General features: G+C 52.6%; 1 protein-coding gene across 1 annotated transcript; it reads right to left on the reverse strand.

Annotated features, from left to right (window-relative positions):
* Positions 1–565: 565 nt before the first annotated feature.
* LOC138753022 (uncharacterized) lies at positions 566–17,469 on the reverse strand. Its single transcript, XM_069915616.1, has 8 exons — positions 17,447–17,469; positions 17,303–17,337; positions 14,340–14,406; positions 7,227–9,648; positions 4,618–4,730; positions 4,409–4,515; positions 3,640–3,761; positions 566–1,901 (listed from the first exon to the last, which is right to left on the reverse strand). Exons 1-8 carry the CDS (start codon positions 17,467–17,469, stop codon positions 1,605–1,607), a joined length of 3,186 nt encoding a protein of 1,061 aa, XP_069771717.1. The 3' UTR covers positions 566–1,604.
* Between the last annotated feature and the right edge of the window lie 2,729 nt (positions 17,470–20,198).

Raw genomic sequence — 20,198 nt, forward strand, 5'->3', positions numbered from 1 at the left:
ACAGCCCTCAGCGAGGTCTCAGTGCTCACCCACAAGGTCCATCCGCCCAGTCCGACTGCCGTCAGCTCTGCACAGGCTTTAAATGGCCTATTATAGGAGCCAACGGGGGTTTATTTTAAAATATGATCAAATTTAAACCTTTACTGGGTTAATTTGCTTTTAAAATATTGTGACAGCCTCACTTTGCTAGTCAGTGGTAAGTGCCAGACTTGAGGTTCTCTTAGACTGCGAGTATAGCTCAAAGCCTGCATCTTGGGTTTAGATTCTGGGGGTCGTTTCATGCGCTGCCGTGTCTATCTGGTAATTGTCCGTTTCTACAGTTCATTCCACGTACAGAACAGTCATAGAGGAAAGGGCTGTCCCTTTCAAACTTGCCTCAAACCTTTGCCCTCTACTTCTACACTGGGAAGACCAAGCACTCACTTTATCCATGCCCCTCCTGATTTTATAAATCTGTCAGATCACCCCTCAGCCTCCTTTACTATGGGGTCTAAGCCCCCACCCCCCCCCCCCCCCCCAGCCTTCCTCTCCTATTTATTGATGTCCTTCCTGTATCCAGGCAACTAGACCTACATGTTTGGTGTGCTCTCACTAACGTCATTTCAAAGGTTGTACACACCAGACCCCCCCGCACTGGAGCCGTGTTCCTTCGGCCGAACCTGATTGTTGTACCATGCGGACGAATGCCAGCCAAGTGCAGATGATCAGCAATTTATTGCATGTTTTAACTTAAAAATGTATGGCATGCAGTTCAGGAATAATGCAACCAGTGAACAGTCACTCGGGTACAAACCGTCCTATCACAGACTGCAAGCCAGGATGTGCAAATTCCTGCAATTATAGTGCATGTTTCCCTCTCCTGCCCCGCGTTGAAGCATGGACCTGGGGAGTCGGGGTAGGTCCCCACTCTAGCTCCGAGCAACGTGGGGCCCAGAGGAGGCAATGGGGGGGAGGACGGAGCTCCCTCAGGGATGGGGAGCAGAACTCCCTCATGGGAGGAGGATCCTTCTTGGAGGGTGAGGGGAGATGGGGCTCCCCTGCGAGTGTTGGGGGGGGGGATGGACGGAGCTCCTTCATGGGGAGGGGGACAAGGGAGTGAAGTCCCCTCACCTGGGGTGGAGCTCCCTCTCAGGGCGAGGGGAATGCAGTTCCCACTCGGGGAAGGGGTGGGGGACAGGCAAGGCTCCCTTGCAGGGTGGGGGACAGAGCTCACCCACAGGGTGGGAGGTGAGGCTACCTCCCAGGGACGGAGGGAAAGGGGCAATGAGGTTCACCCACAGGGAGAGGGTGGTGGGGGTATTTGAGCCTCTCTCCTGGGATGGGAAGGTGAGGGGGGGAGCGAGTCTCCCTCCTGGGGAGGGTAGGTGGTGAGGTGCGACCGCTGGGATAGGGGCGAGATTGAGGAAGGTCTCACAAGTGGAGGGGAACTGTTCTGACGATCCCGAGGGAGACAGGCGTCCCAGCTAACAGGCCAGGGGTTTGTACCGGTGATTGACTCCTGAGAGTGGGAACATCCCACAGGACTAAGGCACTTTGACCAGCTTTGGTTGGAGAGAGTCCACGGGGCACGGCCACCCAGGCTGATCCAGATTCATGCCCCGGAGTCACTTGCGCTCTCCGCCCAGGGCAGACCTCTTGCGGGCTGACCACAGGTGTCCGTGGATGGTCAGCCCGTCCACGTTGGGCGACATGATCTTGGACGGGATGAGGTGGAACTGCTTGCGGTCAGAGTTGTACTTGTACAGGCCCTCAACCATCTCCATGTGGATGAGTTTGGGGCCAGTCCCCCACAGTCTCTGGATCCCTGAAGTGTCGGTGCAGAATGAGTAGAGAGCCCGGAACTGACAGTGGTGGTCGCGGAAGAGGATCAGGCACTGCACTTGGTCACACCTCACCAGCTCCTGTGCGGGGACAGCAGTCAGTTGGACAGACGCACGACCCAGTGCCAATAGCCTGGCCACCCGTTTCCCCAAACAGTCTCGCCCGGCATTGAGGAGCAGAAATTAATCCCAGAGATCGGGGTGTAGACAGTGCGAGAGACAAGGAATTTTAAATGGAGAAGCTAGGATACAAGAGCGGACGAACTGAAGTTGGGACATGGGTGCACTGACTAGACCACAAGTGCAAGTCGGAGCATAAAGTGGAGGATCCCTAAACCGCTTCAAGAATGCACAGGGCCCAGGAAGTTGGAGTAAAAACGCTGGAGGAACTCAGCTGGCCTTGCAGCATCTATGGGAGGTAAAGAACAGGAAGGCTTGGACTGACCGGGGGAAGAATCCAGACCAACAAAAGGGGTGGGATAGAAGAGGAGAGGTGAGAATTGATTTTGGCTCTGAGAAAGGAGACAGACAGCTGGGGGGAAGAAGTGGGGGTTGGGTTAAAAGGAAACTGGAGGTCGATGTTAATGCCAAGTGGAAGATGAGGTGTTGTTCCTCCAGTTTGCAGGTGGTCTCAGTCTGGCCGTGCACGAGACCATCGAGAGACATGTTGGCTAGGGAATGGGATCGGGGACCGAAATGGTGGCCACTGGGAGATCCAGGTTACCGCGCCAGACGGAACTCCAGAAGGAATTCTGCTGAGAAGTTTTTAAAACTCCCGAGATTAATCCCAGTCCCCGCTTAGATCAGAGCAGGAAGAGAAAAGAACTGTGTGCAGATAACTTGGTGGAGAAATCTTGCACGGAGACCATAAAACGTAGGAGCTGAAATAGGTCATCCAGTTCATCATGCTTGGCCTGCTATTCATTCAAGAGCTGATCCATTTTCCCACTCAGCCCCACTGCCTATAACCTTTTGATGCCCCGGCTAATCTAGAACCTATCAATCTCTGCCTTAAATATACCCAATGACTTGGCCTTCACAACTGCCTATGGCAACAAATTCCACAGATTCATCACCCTCTGGTTAAAGAAATTTCTCTGTGTCTCTGTTCTAAGCGGACGTCCTGAAGTTGTGCCCCCTTGCAATGCCTTTACAGCACAATTGATCGGGACTGGGGGGGTGGGGGGGGGGGTTTGAATCCCAGGCTGTCTGTAAGGACTTTGTACGTTCTCCCCAGGTCTGTGTAGATTTTCACCAGGGGCTCCCATTGTTCGAAATGTACCAGGGGGATTGTAGGAAAATTGGGCGGCACGGACTCGTGGGCCAAAATAGCCTGTCACCGTGCTGTATGTCTAAATTAAAAATTTGAAATGTTTCAGTGGGATCCCTTCTCATTTTCCTCAATTCCAATGAGTACAGGCCAAGCTGTTATATAATTCTTTAATTTCCAGAATCATCCTTGTGAACCTCCTCTGAACCCTCTCCAACGTCAGCACATCCTTTCTTAAACGAGGAACCCAAAACTGCTCTCAATAGTCCATGTGTCCAAGCACAATATGCCCAAAGTATTCTGTCCTGCAGACTCCTCTGTTCCTGTCAAGGTTCCAGCTGTCTACCAGTTCAAGACGTCAACGAATCAGGACTGCAAGGTGAGGCTGTTCACTCCTTCACACCTCTGATAGCCCTTTGTTAATCCTGATCCCAACTCTCACCCAGGAAATACTTCAGAATTTACAATCTTCATGACTGCCCATGGGAACCAGGGACAGGAGGGGTTGGATGGGCCGGGAGGCCTGAGTTTGGCATGTGACTGGCTCACCTGGATGACTTGACCTCGCTGCGCCTCGTTCACCTTCCCGGCCAGGCAGCAGTAAGTCAGGGCGTTGTACAGGATCAGCCGGTTGGACTTGGTGATGGGTTCCTTGAACAGTTTCAGGCCTGCTGGTGAGAGGAAGAGGTCCGTCCACAGCTCGAATGCGCCACTCCCCCCCAACCTCACCCCTCAGGGGCATCCGATGTTGGCAAATACACTCCCTCAAACTCCAGCGATCCCAACACAGGCACAGAACTTCAAACACCCAGCCCAAGACACAATGACCTCCCACTAAATGGCTCCCATGACCCTGGGATAGTGACCTGATGACTCCCGTGATCCCCATGTCCTGAGGACATTGATCTCTCACCCGATGAAAACCCTGACTTCATGAGTGACCCCCCCCACCAACATGAGGACCCCCATAACCCTGAGTTAGTGACCTAATCACCCCAGGACACCCCTAACCTCCGGACAGTGATCTCCCAGATGATGATCCTGAGGTGACTTCCCACAATGACCCCATGACCTCCCACCCTACGACCCAGGGCAGTAATTCCCACCTGATTACTCTGGGCACTGATCTCTCACTGGATGACCCTGACCTCTCACCCAATGTCCCCAGCACCCCCTGGATAGTGACCTTCCACCTCATGACAACCCCCCCCCCACCCACTATGATACCAAGTCAGTGACCTTGGCTTTGATGACCTAGCCCCTTTCCTGAGTCAGCCAAACGGGGGAAGGATGTGTCCTGAGCCCACGTCGCCAGTACCTGTCGGCTCTGCAGCAGGTGCGGAGTTCCCAATCCTCTCCCCGTCCCGGTCCGGCAGTGGCCTGCTCCGAGCCCGCCACCGCGTCACTGCCTCTGGCTGCTCACGTCTGGTCGGCAGAAGGACAGAGCAGCAGTCAGCGCAGGAACATGGCCAGATCCCCATCCCCGTCCTCCGATCCACACCCCTCCCCAACCGCCCCTACACCTACCGGGCATCACGGCGTCTCCGTCTCGGCGCCGCCACCTGCTGGCTGGTTGGGAGGCTGAAGTCGCCACTGCTCAGGTTAAGGAGCCGCAATCCTAGCCATTCCGGTGAGCTCACCTATGGGGAAGGAAGGGTGGCTGAGAGTGTGCCCACCGGGAGGCCCCGCCCCCCCCTTTCCAGCCGGGAGACTCTGTGGTTAAGATGGACGTTGTCATTTTAAATACTTTCATTTACAGTACAGTTGAAACCAATCCTGGCCATTTATACCAGAGAGAAGTCACACAGACACAGAGAGGACGTACAAACTCCTTACAGACAGCACAGGATTCAAACCCGGGTCGCTGGCTCCATTCCAGCTTCACGCCAGCTACTACACTAACTGTGTGCACAGGTGCCAAGGTCCAACCTATAGGCTGGTCCAGAAAGCCAAGGCTCAAATGGTGATGGGGTTGTTGGTAAACTGATCAACAATGGTTCACAGCACCACATAATATGGTGTTATCACAACGTCCACATCGCGTAACATCCTATTTCACAGAACGTATCGTGAACGTTGAGACGTGTGACTGTATTACGTGACAAAAGGAACCTGGAGAATGCAGTGGATCCAGGGCAACTTTGTTGAGACTGAGAACTTTGGTAATTGTTGAGAGCAAGGAAGGCATCCACCCTCAGGACAAGAAGAAACTCCAGAGGGTCGTACTCGGCCTGCGATATCACAGGCACTTCACTCCCATCGAGGTCATCGACATGAGTGTCTTTAAAAAAAAGCAACCTCTATCCTCAAAGGACTCCCCGCCCCCACCACCCAGGCCAGGCCCTCTTCACTCTGCTACCATCGGGGCAAAGGTCCAGGAGCCTGAAGACCAGCGCTCAGCAGCACAAGGACAGCTTCTTCCCCTCCGCCATCAGATCCCTCCATGATCAGTGAATCAAAGGCTGACTTTTCGTGCGCTGTTATTTTAATATTTTTATGGTAATGTTGTAAGATGATTTACAATATGAATGTTTGCACTACGCCACTGCTGCAAAACACCAAATTTCATGACAAGGGACCTGGAGGATTTTAATGTCGAGGGACCTTGGGGTGCATCCCTGAAAGTGGTGACACTTTGCACTGTTGCCTCAGGAAGTGAGTGGTAGAATTAAAATGTCTGTCTTCAAGAACGAAAGAGTCCTGTTCACCCTGAAGGAACTTCAGGGGGCAGAGCAGATTTACCAGGACCTTGTCTGGATTGGAGGTCATGCCTTATGAGGATAAGTTGAGAGAACTTGGTCTTGGGACGGGGAGGGGGTGATCTGTCAGAGGCATCGATCGTGTGGACCCCCACCAAGGCTGAAATGGCTAACACAAGGGACCACGGTGTTAAGGGGCTTGGGAATAAGTGCAGGTCACAGAGAGGGGTGGGTGCATGGAATGGGCTGCCAGTAATGGTGGTGAAGGCAGGTGCAATAGGGTCTGTTACGAGACTATTGGAGCTGAGAAAAATAGAGGGTGCTGCAGTCAGGAAATTCATGGCACTTGTTAGAGTAGGTTATTGGGTTGGCACAACACTATGGGCCGAAGGGCCTGCACTGCTCTGTAGATCTCCATATTATTTTGAGACTATGCGTGACTCCATCTGAAGTTTGATGCTCGGTTCTGGTCCCCACCCAGAAAGATGCGAGAACAGTAGAGAGAGAATCACCTGGATGTTGTCTGGGATGGAGGGGTGTCGTTACAGAGAGACCAGGCAGGCTGAGCTGTTCTCTGCTGCATTACAGGGAGGATGAGGGGGCTTTGGAAGGGGGCATAGGTGAACCAGGAGGAAGACTGGATCTGTGGAGAGGGCTACTACAACAATAGAACATTACAGCACAGAAACAGGCACTTAGGCCCTGCTAGTCTGCCTAGTCCAGTGGTTCTCAACCTTTTTCTTTCCACTCACGTCCAACTTAAAGTAATTCCTACGCCATCGGTGCTCTGTGGTTAGTAAGGGATTGCTTAAGGTGAGATGTGGGTGGGAAAGGAAGGTTGAGAACCACTGCTCTAGACCCAATTGTTACTGAAATATTTTGCTTGAGGGAAAATTGTCATTGGCCCATTTCCTTTGGAGTTATGAAACCGTGCACAAAACAGTGGTTATCAAACTTTTTCTTTCCACCCACATCCCACCTTAAGTAATCCCTTACAAAGCACCAATGGCACAGGGAATCCTTCAGGTGGGATGTGGGTGGGAAGAAAAAGTTTGAAAACCACCGTTTTAATCGTTCCTCATTGACTCGTTATGTGCACGGTTTCATCGCTCCAAAAGAAATGGGCCAATGACAATTATTCTCAAGCAAAATATTTCAGTAACAATTGGGTCTAGACCAGTGATTCCTTCCCACCCATACCACCTTAAGTAATCCCTTACTAATCACAGAGCACCGATGGCATAGAGATTACTCAATGTGAGTGGAAAAAAAACATTGGAAAACCACTGCCCTAAACATTCCCCTTTCACCCTTAACTCACAGCCTCTGGTTTGTATCTCACCAACCCTCAGTGGAAAAAGCATCCTTGCATTTTTGGATGGGAAGAGTCTCACGTGGGAGAATGGGATTGCACCCTCCCTCACCAAGAATCCTCACCTCTGATTCCTTAGGCTCCTGTCCACCGATCTCCGGAAGCTTCCATTCACTGCTACTGGGATCGTCCTGTGCAGTCATCTGGCAAGGCCTTGCCATCTCACCCTCCACCCCCGAGCCCAGATCTACCCCTTTCCCACCCTTGCTTCCCTGCACTGGTTCTGCATTGGGCGCCAGGCTGAGGGTCTGCATTTCGGGTGGTCCAGGGGCTTGATCCAGACTGAGGGTCCTCAGTTGGACCTGAATGCCTGCGACGGAGCCTTCCTCCAGGCCTAGGGCCAAACCCTCCTGGGTCTGGTCTCTGCAAGACTCGCCCTCGCGCCCAGCAAGCTTCAGCAACCTGGAGTAGGCTCTGCGGCCCAGGCTCTGCCAGCGCCGGCCTAGCCAGGCCTCGCGAGCCTGCAGCCGAGCTCTGATCTCCTCCTGCTTCACCTCCAGCCGCTGGCGAACCTGGATCCACTCAGGGCCCAGCCGGGTGCCTGGGGACCCCGGAGAGCGACGCAGCCCCGCCTGCAGGCTTCGCCTTGGCCTCTTCTCCTTCAGCTGTTTCTGCTCTGCGAAGCTGGTCAAACGCCCGCCACCAGGAAGGGGCCGGGCATCTTCCTGGGACTCCCCTGCCTGCAAGCCTGCCTCCCTCTCCTGTTCTGATGCCCCACGGGACTTTATAACATACGTCAGTCGTCGACTGGACAGCCTTCCCTGAACAGCCTCAGTGGAATCCTCCTGCCTTTCCTCAGTGGGGTCCTCCCGGACCACCTCAGTGGGGTCCTCCCGGACCACCTCAGTGGGGTCCTCCCGGACCACCTCAGTGGGGTCCTCCCGGACCACCTCAGTGGGGTCCTCCCGGACCACCTCAGTGGGGTCCTCCCGGACCACCTCAGTGGGGTCCTCCCGGACCACCTCAGTGGGGTCCTCCCGGACCACCTCAGTGGGGTCCTCCCGGACCACCTCAGTGGGGTCCTCCCGGACCACCTCAGTGGGGTCCTCCCGGACCACCTCAGTGGGGTCCTCCCGGACCACCTCAGTGGGGTCCTCCCGGACCACCTCAGTGGGGTCCTCCCGGACCACCTCAGTGGGGTCCTCCCGGACCACCTCAGTGGGGTCCTCCCGGACCACCTCAGTGGGGTCCTCCCGTCCACCCTGGACCACCTCAGTGGGGTCCTCCCGTCCACCCTGGACCACCTCAGTGGGGTCCTCCCGTCCACCCTGGACCACCTCAGTGGGGTCCTCCCGTCCACCCTGGACCACCTCAGTGGGGTCCTCCCGTCCACCCTGGACCACCTCAGTGGGGTCCTCCCGTCCACCCTGGACCACCTCAGTGGGGTCCTCCCGTCCACCCTGGACCACCTCAGTGGGGTCTTCCCGTCCACCCTGGACCACCTCAGTGGGGTCTTCCCGTCCACCCTGGACCACCTCAGTGGGGTCTTCCCGTCCACCCTGGACCACCTCAGTGGGGTCTTCCCGTCCACCCTGGACCACCTCAGTGGGGTCTTCCCGTCCACCCTGGACCACCTCAGTGGGGTCTTCCCGTCCACCCTGGACCACCTCAGTGGGGTCTTCCCGTCCACCCTGGACCACCTCAGTGGGGTCTTCCCGTCCACCCTGGACCACCTCAGTGGGGTCTTCCCGTCCACCCTGGACCACCTCAGTGGGATCTTCCCGTCCACCCTGGACCACCTCAGTGGGATCTTCCCGGTCCTCCTGGACCACCACAGTGGGATCTTCCCGGTCCTCCTGGACCACCCATCCTTCTTGGACTAGCTCAGTGAAATCTTCCAGTTCCTTCTGGACTACCTCAGTGGGATCTTCCCATTCCTCATTGTTTACCTCAATGGCATCTTCCAATCCTTCCTGGACTACCTCAGTGGGATCTTCCTGTTCTTCCTGAACTACCTCATTGAGAACCTCATATTCCTCCCCACCCAGCTCTGCTCCCCGTGTGGGATCCCCCTGAGCCCCCTGCCTCATGGGGTAGTGCACACTGCCTTGGTCCCTAGGCCCATTCAGGGTGGACCCCTCATCCCAGCCAATAACCGGAAGCCCCCTGGCCTCTGCCTCGGACCGTTCCAGGATGGTGAAGCTGCTGCGGAGTATTTTCCGCTTCCTGCGGGGGCTGGGGTCGGTGTCCAGGAACTCCCCTCCACAGCCTACCCGCCCAGGTCCCCTGGACAGGCATTGGTCCTGCAGGGTCCCACTGATGGGATCTCTGTGCTTCTCCGGCCCGAGAATGGACTTGGAGAGTGTACAATCGGTCACCAGCGACGTGGTACCGCAGGGCTGGATCCTGGCCACACCAGTCTCAACCCCCTCCCTCCGAATCCCTTCCCTCAGGGAGGGGCCAGACGTCGACTGGCTCGTCCACACCTGCGGCAGCTCCTCCTGTGACAGTCCTGCACCATCCAGACCCTCGTCCACAGCCAGCCTACTGGAGGGAGAGAAAGAGAGGTAAGGGGGGGTTTTGGAGAGGAGAAGGGAGAATCAAGAGGGACCGGGTGGCTAGAGGGTGGGGGAAAGAGGGAACAGAGGGAAAGAAAGGGGTAAGAAAGAGAGGGAGGAAAGGGAGGGAGGAGGTGAAAGGGGGCTCGAGAGGGCAGGGGAAGGAGGCATATGGTGCAGTGGTGGTGGAAGGTCTGGAGAGGAGGAAAGGGCCAGAGAAGGTGAGGAGGGGGATTGGGGGTTGAGGAGGGGAAGGGTGGGTTAGAGCAGAAGCAAAGAGACTGGGGAGACTGAGAGCTGCCCATGCACAGCCTTTAGGGCCTTGGTGAAAACACAGAGATGCTGGAAGAACTCAGCTGATCTTGCACAGAAGGTAAAAATATACAGGTGGTCCTCTACTTACAACCTGTGTGACTTGCGACCATCCGTACATATGGCCGAGAAAAAAAAATACTCTTTAAATTTTTAAAATAAAGAAAAAATATATGTAAATATTTAAAAAATTACGTCAGGTTCCTGGGATCCAGGGGCTGTTTATTTTGATGGACCAACGTGGCAGTGGCCACAGGCCAGGAGCCTAGAGGACAGGAAGGCAGCGGCAGACCCGGTGTCCGAGGTGGGCGTCGGCCAAGCGCCGGTGGTGGCACACAACGGGTCCTTCCAGCGCCAGGCGGCTGGACCGCGGGGCAAGTGCCATGGCTCCAGTTTAAGAGCGCGTCGGCCCCGAGCGACATGCGTCCGACTTGCGTCCGTTTCGAGATCCAAGCGGTCAGAACGGAACTCGGACGTTTAGTAGCAGTCCAGCTCTGAGCCCTTCCTCACGGTACCAGTGAAAACCAGGCAGACGCCTGAAGGCTGGGGAGACAGAGTGGAGGAGCACAGACCAAGGTGATAATTGGATACAATAGGAGAACAAGAGAGAGGAAAGGTGAGAATTGATGGGGGAAGGGTTGTTTTGGTTCTGTGAAAGAAGATAGAGGGAAAGGGGGAGAGAGAAAAACAGCAAGATCAGATTGGGGGGTGGTGTTTAATGGAAATGGAAACCGCAGATTCACAAGGGAAGTGTTGCTTCACTTGTAAGAACTGTTTGGGGCCCTGAATGGTGGTGTGGGCGCAAGTGGAGCATCTCCTGTGGTCTCAGGGGTAGGTGCCGAAGGGGGCAATTGGTGAGATGGGAGGAGTGGATGGGGGTATTACAGGGATGGAGGGTGTTACAGAGATAGGGAGGGATGTAGGGGGCCGGGGGGAGTTACAGAGACAAAGAGGGGTGTAGGGCAATAGACGGGTTAGAGACAGGGAGGGAAGTAGGGAACCAGAGGGGTTACAGAGACAGGAAGGAGTATGGGGGACTGAGTGAGTTACAGATAGGGGTGTTGGGGACAGGAGGGGTTACAGAGGGAGGGAGGAGTGTAGGGGTCTGATGGAAGTTACACAGATTGGGAGAGGTGTAAGGGACAGGAGTGGATTAGATAGGGAGGGGATAACAGAGACAGGGAGGAGGTTACAGTCAGGGAGGGGAATGGAGGACCAGAGGGGGTGACAGAAACAAGGAGGAGCATAGAGGACTGGAAGGGACCAGAGATAGGGAGGGGTGTGAGGGACCAGAAGGGTTACAGAGATAGGAAGGGGTAGAGGGGACCGGAGGGGGTTAGAGACAGGGCAGGGTCCAGGGGACTAGAGGTGGGGGAACAGAGATAGGGAAGGGTGTGGAAACCAGAGGGGGTTACAGAGACGGAGAGGTATAGGGGGACCTGTGGGTTCTCAACCTTTTTCTTTCCACTCACATCCCATTTTAAGGAATCCCTATGCCATTAGTGCTCTGTGATTAGTAAGGGATTGCTTAAGGTGGGATGTGAGTGGGAAGGGAAGGTTGAGAACCACTGCTCTACACCCAATTGCTACTGAAATATTTCACTTGAGAAAAATTGTCATTGGCCCATTTCCTTTGGAGTTACGAAACCATCCACATAACATTAATTAAGGACGATTAAAACAATGGCTTTCAAACTTTTTCTTTCCAACCACACACCACCTGAAATAATCCCTTACTAATTACAGAGCACCGATGGCATAGGGATTATTGAAAGTGGTGTGTAAGTGGAAAGAAAAAGGTTGAGAATCACTGGTTTAGAGACAGGGAGGGGACTAAAGTTGTTACAGAGACAAGGAGAGGTTGTAGGGATCACAGAGATAGGGAGGGTGTGGGGCACCTGAAGGGTTACAGGGATAGGCAGGCGTGTGGGGACCAGAATCAGAGACAGGGAGGAGTGTACAGGACCAGAGGGGGATTTAGAGATCGAGAGGGTTAGGGTTTGGGTCCCACCTGGCCTGTACTCATTTCCCACTCCCTCAGGTCAATGACCCCTCCAGCTCCTGTGGCTCCCGAAACACTTCCAAACCACAGGCCTGCCCTTTGAACCCGTTGCTGTCCCAACCAGCACGCACGTGGCCTCTGGATAACAGTCCACTTGCTGCCTGATACAATGTACATTCCTGTGATACCACTCATCAGCCCTCTCCAGGAGCTGCTACAGCCTCGGTCACAGGGATGGGAGCGGAGGCCTCATTCCCTGGCAGGGGGAGGTCCCCAGGAGGTGCTGCCTCAGGAAGAGGCTGCAAAGAGCTCGGACACTGGCCCAGGGTACACAGGCCAATGACGAGCAAGTGGAGTGCTCTGGTCACTGGAGATCAGCGGAGGAGCCCCATCACTACAAGGAAGTGCAGGGCTGCAGTCACACCACCGTTTGGTCGGCACAGACTCGATGGGCGAACGGCTCTGCTGGAGATTCAGGGTGTTGGGACTGCCACGGGATCAGAGACCGGATCCAGAGCTTCAGATGGACAAGCCATGGGGACCAGTTGGAGTGGGATCAGCGCGTTTGACGTAATGGTTAGCATAACGCTTTTACAGTGCCAGTGATCAGGACTGGGCCGGGGTTCGAATCCCACACTGTCTGTAAGGAGTCTGTACGTTCTCCCTGTGTCTGTGTGGGTTTCCACCCACTGTACAAAATGTACCAGGGGTGTAGGTTAAAGGGGAGTAAATTGGGCAGAACGGAGTCATGGGCCAAAATGGCCTATTACCATGCTGACTGTCTAACAGGCTCGTGGGCCAGAAGGGCTTGTAACCGTGCTGTATGACTAAATTTAAGGTCCAAGGGCTAAGCGCTCCTTGGATTGGGAGTAATGTCCGTTGGAAATGTTGACTGCGACTGTTCACCAATTGAGCTGAGCATTCGGCTGTCCTCCAAGCCCCGGGATCACCCTTTCATGGCCTGGTGACTACCCCTCCCTAACTCCAACTGAGGGGCCCTTTCTTGATCTCTCCATCTCCATCTCAGGTGACAAAATTTCCACATTTTTTAAAAATAAACCTACCAGCTCCACCTCGACTCCACACCCATCCCCTGTAAGGATTCTGTTCCTTTCTCTCAATTTCTCCATCACATCTACTCCCAAGATGTCTTCCGGCCCAGATTGTCCAAGATGTCCTCCTTCAAAACCGTGGCTTCCCCTCTACCACCATCCACTCAGCCCTTAACCACACCTCCTCCATTGCCCACTCTACCCCTAGACACAACAAAAACAGGATTTCCCCTTGTCATCATCTACACCAGTCTCCGCATCCAACATTATTATCCTCCGTCATTTCCATCACCTACAACATGATCCCACCACCAGACACACCTTCCTCTTTCTGCCTTCTGCAGGCACCGCCCCCTCCGAGACTCCCTCGTCCACTCATCCCTTCCCACAAATTTCCCCCTTGGCACCTTCCCCCGCAGCTGCAGGAAGGGCCCCAAACACCTCCTCCCTCATCCCCGCTTTGGGCCCCAAGCAGTAGTGTCAAATGAAGCAACCACTTCACTTGGGAAACTGAGGGAGTCATCAACTGCATCCAGCTCATTGTGGCCTTCTCTTCAGAGTGGGAGATGGCTTCTCTGTCTGCATCAGTGATAGGGATCTCCCAGTGGCCACACGCTTCCCTGCCGACCTGTCCGTCCATGGCCTCATGCACTGCCAAACCCCGGTTTCTGGTAGAATCCCGTTTTGGAGAACCCCGTTCTCCCTTATGCCTCTCTCCAGCTCTCCACCCCCTTTCCCTCTCCATTCACAGGGCCATCCCCCCTCCCCTTGCTTGCTGGAATGCCCTCCCTCCCTTATCCACCTATAACCTCCTGCCTCCTCCATTTTGTTCAGGTGCCTGCTTACATTTTGCTCATACCTTGAAGAGAATATGTATCTTTATCTTTGCTAACACAAAGGACCTCCTGAGTTTCTCCAGCCTTGTTTTTACTTCAATCACGGTGTCTGCAGACTTTCGTGTTTTACTGCACTGAGAGACCCTCCCTCTCCCCAACCCATGGCCGCTGAGAGAGCCTCCCTCACCCCAACTGGGCCAGTGAGAACCCCTCTCTCCCCAAACCCGAGCTACTGAAGCCACCACCCCCTCCCTCCCAAAACCCAGCCACCGATGACCCTCGCCCACCTTCCAGGGTCCAAAGCCTCCCCACGTCAAGGTCCTGCCCCTCTGTGACGAGGCCTCATCACTTCCTGCCTGAGCCTAGCACCCGTCTCTGTTCAGACATTACCCCCACCTTGGAGGACTAACCACCTGATGTACTGACAAGAGACCTCCTAGTTAGCCTGTACGTTGCCTGTTCCCTCGATGACCTATACCTGTTACACTGTTCCTTGTCCTTGCAGCTCAGCGGATGGGCAGGGTTTGAGCACCAGGAAGAGTTACCTTAAGATGTGGGAGCAAAAATAGGCCATTCATTTGAGTCTGTGCCACCATTTAATCATGAGCTCGTCCATTTCCCCATAACATTTGGTGCCCTGGCTAATCAAGAACTTATCAATCTCCCTCATTACCTCTGTCCAGCTGAAACTCCTTCACTGCCAGGAAGATTTTAACTGCTTTGAGGCAGAATTCCAGGAATCCAATTATGGCAAGATATTGGAATGAGAATTATTGCCAGTCAGGCAGGCAAGAACTGGCCCTGCACCCTCGATTACTCAACCAGTCACCAATTGCCCTATGGGAGCGACACAGAGTATGACAGCTGCATTGCTGTAGCACCAGTCACAACCCCTTGTGGAAGGAAACATGATTTAAATCAAGTAGACGCCAAGACAGAAGACACTAAGTTGTTGGAAAGTGATAAGGATGTGTCCTTATCGGTTTCCTGCTTTTCAATCTGTCTTGTAAATATACTGTGTGAGAGGGAGTACATATCCTGTAGCAATTGATTGAAGACTTGGTTGTTTTGGGTTATAAAAGCTTGTTTTCTCTTCCTGATACGAGCTCTGTATACCCTCCAAGGTTAACCTCGTCAATAAACTCTTCTGAAATTATCTCCCGGGCTATGTTTTCTATTTAAATAATTATAGAGTCCCGAAGAAATTGGCGACACCCCTTCCAGACACAGAGCAGTGGGGGAGGGGGGAACATTGTAAAAAAGTTTAGGCACCATAAAAAGAACCCCCTACCCCATCCATGCACAGCAAGATCCCACAATCAGCAAAGCAGCAATGACTTGATTGGCCATTTTAAAAAATTTAGACATACAACACGGTAACAGGCCCATGAGCCCCATGCTGCCCAATTACACCTAACTGGCCTACAACCCCTGGTACGTTTTGAATGGTGGGAGGAAACCAGACCCCCCAGAGGAAACCCACGCAGATACGGGGAGAACGTGCAAACTCCTTACAGACAGTGGCAGATTTGAACCCAGGTCGTTGGCCTGAAACAGCGTTAGGCTAACCGTGGTGCCCTAACAAGGGGCAAAGCATGCATCCTACGCCACACAACACTTCTTTCACACACAGATCCTTTACCCCCATTTCCCCCCCCCCCTCACCTTCAATCTAAAGCCCTGTACCTCTATGTTCACCCAAGCCTGAGAGAGGTACGTTTGGCATAGTGTTTAGAGCAACACCTTTACAGCGCCAGCGATCAAGACCGAGGTTCGGATCTGTAAGGAGTGGGTACGTTCTCCCCGTGTCTGCGTGGGTTTTCCCCGGGGGCTCCGGTTTCTTCCCAACATTTGAAATGTACTGGGTTGTAGATTCATGGGGTGTAATTGGGCGGTGCAAGCTCGTGGGCCAAAATGGCCTGTTACCGGGCTGCATGCCTAAATTTAAATGCTGTGACGATCCACCTTATCTGCACTCCTTACTATTTTATAAACCAGCTGTAGGGTTCTCCCCTCAGCCCCCGAGGCTCCGTGGAGAAAGTTCCCAGCTTATCCATCCTCTCCTAATTCAAGACTGCCAGTCCCAGTAGAATTTTCGTGAATCTTTTCCGTACCCACTCTGACTTAATTCTTCCGATAGCTGGGTGACCAGATCAGAACCGTTCATGATACAAAGATTTCAATAAGATAAGAAAGAGTGCACAAAAGATTTACGAGGATGTTACTCAAACTTCAGGAACTGAAGGTTAAACAGGTTAGAACTTTATTCCCTGGAATGTAGAAGAATGAGGGGAGATTTGATTGAGGTATTTAAAATTATGAGGAGGATAGATAGAGTAAGCGTAGGTCAGCTTTTTTTTCCCCACTGAGGGTACGTGAGATACAAACCAGAGGACGTGGGTGAAGGGTGAAAGGGGAACTGTTTAGGGGGAACATTCACACAGAGAATGGTGGGACGTGGGCTCAATTTTAACATTTAAGAACAATTTGGACAGGTACGTGGATTGGAAATGAGCTGGGTGCAGGCCAGTGGGACTAGGAAAGAAGATGGTTTGGCACAGACTAGAGGGGCCAATGTGGCCTGTTTCTGTGCTGTAATGTTCTATGGTTCTTCTCCAAATGTCATCTCGCCAACCTCTGGTACAGTTGCAACGTGATGTCACACCTCCTGTACTCAGTGCTCTGACTGATGAAGGCAAGTGTGGCCCACACCACTTTCACCATCCTATTTCACTGCTTTCATGGAACAAGAACCCCCTCCCCACCCCTGTGTTCCTCTTCACTATCCATTGGCCTTATGTTCACTGGACATCGTGCCCAGGGTATAAACTCCTGAGGTGCAGCACCTCGAGACTGTCTGATCCCACACTGCCCTCACAACTCAGCGAAGCGGAGTGAAGCCCTTCACCCCAGCACCAACCACCCCCCCTCCCCCATCCCAGGGGCAACGGGAGAGAGAATGGTTTGGGAGGAAACCCTTATTATCCACCCGTCCATCCTCTCCCTCTCTTCCCCAACTCTCAGTCCCCCCTCCCTCACCCCCACTCTCCAGCTCCCAACATCTTCCCCCTCCTCTTATCTCTCCCCACCATTCCCCTCTTCCCCTTCTCCTTCATCCACCCTGTGCCCACTACTTCTCCCCACTGGTCCCCACCTTTTTTCGCTTCCTCCCCCTCCTTCACTCCCAACCCACTCTCTCCATTTAATTTGTTTCCACCATCACTCTCCTCCCTTTCCCCTCTCCCCTTCCCTCCTTCCCATATCCCGCTTAACCCTTTCCCCTATCCCTTTCCCTCTTTCCCCCTCTATCCCCTTCCCTCTTTCCCCCTCCTCCTTCCCTTCTATCCCCTTTTTCCCTCTTTCCCCCCTTCCTCCCTCTATCCCCTTTTCCCTCTTTCCCCCTTCCTCCCTCTATCCCCCTTCTCCCCCCTACGCCCTTACCGGCAGCCGGACCCCGCTGAGGCCCAGGACAGACCCTCCATCACTCCCGCTCGACACAACAAAAAAAACTTCTCCGGACCCTAGACCCGCCCCCGTACCGGAGGTCCCGCCACACCTCACTCTGATTCGTCCACTGTCCAGTACCTGCCTTTCATTGGCTCGGCCATCCGTCCATCCGCTCAAAGCTCCTCATGTATCCAAATTGGGAATTCCTGCGACTTTTCAGAGAGTGGACGGTTGAGTTCACGTTTCAACACGTCCTTTCCATTTCCATCGGTCCAGACTGTGTGCTTTATAATTAGATTAAAACTATTATTGCATTTATTATACATGTTTTAATTTGTACCACTTAATCAGTTCCCAGAAAGTTGTGAAAAGGGGGGGGGGGAGGAAATCAAGACATCGCGATCTGGCCAGGTTGGCAGTTCTTCAGGGAAGTCACCCCCTGTCTGGGCTGCTGGTAGAACCATAGAACATTACAGCATGGAAAACAGGCCCTTCGGCCCTTCTAGTCTGTGCCAGACTATTATTCTGCCTAGACCAGTGGTTCTCCACCTGTTTCTTTCCACTCACATCCCTATGCCGCAGGTGCTCTGTGATCAGTGAGGGATTGCTTAAGGTGGGATGTGAGTGGAAAGAAAAAGGTTTGAAAATCAATGTTTTAATCGTCCCTCATTGACTCGTTATGTGCACAGTTTCATACCTCCAAAGGAAATGGGCCAGTGACTGTTTTTCTCAAACAAACAACTGGGTCGAGCAGTGATTCTCAACCTTCCCTTCCCACTCACATGCCACCTTAAGCAATCCCTTACTAATCACAGAGCCCTGACGGCCTAGGGATAGCTTAAAGTGGGATGTGAGTGCAAGGAAAAAGGTTGAGAACCACTGGCCTGCGCCCAGTCCATCCCCCTCCCATCCATGCACCCATTTCTCTTCAATTTTAAAATTGAGCCTGCATTTACCTCTTCAGCTGGCAGCTCGTTCCACACTCCCACCACTGTCTGTGTGAAGACATCCCCCTCATGTTCCCCCTTTCACCCTTAACCCATGTCCTCTGGTTGTATCTCACTCACCCTCAGTGGAAAAAGACAACTCACATTTATTCCATCTGTACCCCTCATAATTTTAAATACCTCCATCAAATCTCCCCTCATTCTTTGACGCTTCAAAAAATAAACCTGTCTAACCTTTCCCTGTAACTCTGTTCCTGAAGTCCTGGCAATATCACAGTAAATCCTCTCTGCACTCATTCTGCCTTACAGATATGTCTCCTGCTTTTGGGTAATGGAGTGGCAAGCTCCGGACTGAGAGCCCAGTGGTAGAGGTATCCCCCATTGTGCTAGTGAGAGAGGGTGGGAGTTGCATTATGAACCCAGTGATGGTTCTTCCATCATTGACTTTCTCATCAGAAGACCACAGTCAGAACAAATTGGAAACAACGTCTCCTCCTCACTGATGAGGCACGCCCCAGGGATGTTAGCTCTGCTCACTCCACATCCATGAGTGGGTGGCCAGGCACAATTCCAAGTTTGCCGATGACTCCATGGTTGTTGGCAGAATCACAAACGGCAATGAGGAAGCATACAGGAGGGAGATAGATCAGCTTGTTGAGGGGGAATGAGGAGGGAGATGGATTAGCTCATTGAGGGGAAATGAGGAGGGAGATAGATCAGCTCATTGAGGGGGAATGAGGAGGTGTATAGGAGGGAAATATCTGTACAAAGTGACGGGAGGAGCATTGAGGGGAGATATTAGGGGTAAACATTTTGGTCAGAGAGTGGTGGGGGCCTGGAATGCATTGCTGAGGGGTTGGTGGTGGTGGCTGGTACAATAAGAAAAGTTGAAAGACTCTTTGGCAGTCGCTTGGATGTAAGGAAAATAGAGGGTTATGAGTGTGATTTCAAAAAAAGTTGTAGAGTAGGTTTGTGTTGGTTAGCACAGCGGTTCCCAACTTTTTCGTTTCCACACATCCCACTTTAAGTAATCCCTAGGTCATCAGTGTTCTGTGATTAGCAAGGGTTTACTTAAGGTGGTCTGTGAGTGGGAAGTGAAGGTTGAGAACCCTGCTCTAGACCCAATTGTCACTGAAATATTTTGCTTGAGAATGGTCATTGCCCCATTTCCTTTGGAGTTATGAATCCTGCACATAACGAGCCAATGAGATATGATTATAACAGTGGATTTCAACCTTTTTCTTTCCACTCACATCCCACCTGAAGCATCACTTACTAATCACAGAGCACCGATGGCATAGGGAATACTTAAAGTGGTATGTGAGTGGAAAGAAAAAAAGTTTGAGAACCTCTGGGTAAGCACATGGGTTGAAGGGCCTGTACTTTGCCATAATATTAAAGATTAGGAGTGACCAAACTAAAGCCTACGGACCCACCACAGGCCGTGGCCCATATTTAAGTGGACCAGAGTGAATTGTAAAGATAAAATGGAATATGGCTTGTCAAAACATGATCTCTAACAATAAATTGCACTGTGTGCTCATTGCACTGCTTAGTTTTTTTTTAATTTTTTATTTTTCACACCATAAACCACATTGACCAAGATACATACATTTTCCTTTTCAAATATATAGTGTCATTTTCTCCCCCCCTCCTTCCTCCCATCCCACCCTCCTACCTCCCCCCCTCCCTACCTCCCCCCCCATTCATTTAAAGTACAAAATCTAAGATACATTAAACCAGTCAAACAATGTTGTCACTCAATAAAAATAAACAAGAAATTCCACTGAGTCAGTTCTTTTCATTTCCTTCTCCTTTCGTTATTTTAGGTGGTAGATGTCCCCGGTAGGTTTTCTCTATTGTGTTTCATGTATGGCTCCCATATTTGTTCAAATACTGTAATATTATTTCTTAAATTATATGTTATTTTTTCTAATGGAATA

The sequence above is a fragment of the Narcine bancroftii genome, chromosome 2 (genome assembly GCF_036971445.1).
Source record: "Narcine bancroftii isolate sNarBan1 chromosome 2, sNarBan1.hap1, whole genome shotgun sequence".
Taxonomy (NCBI): Eukaryota; Metazoa; Chordata; class Chondrichthyes; order Torpediniformes; family Narcinidae; genus Narcine; species Narcine bancroftii.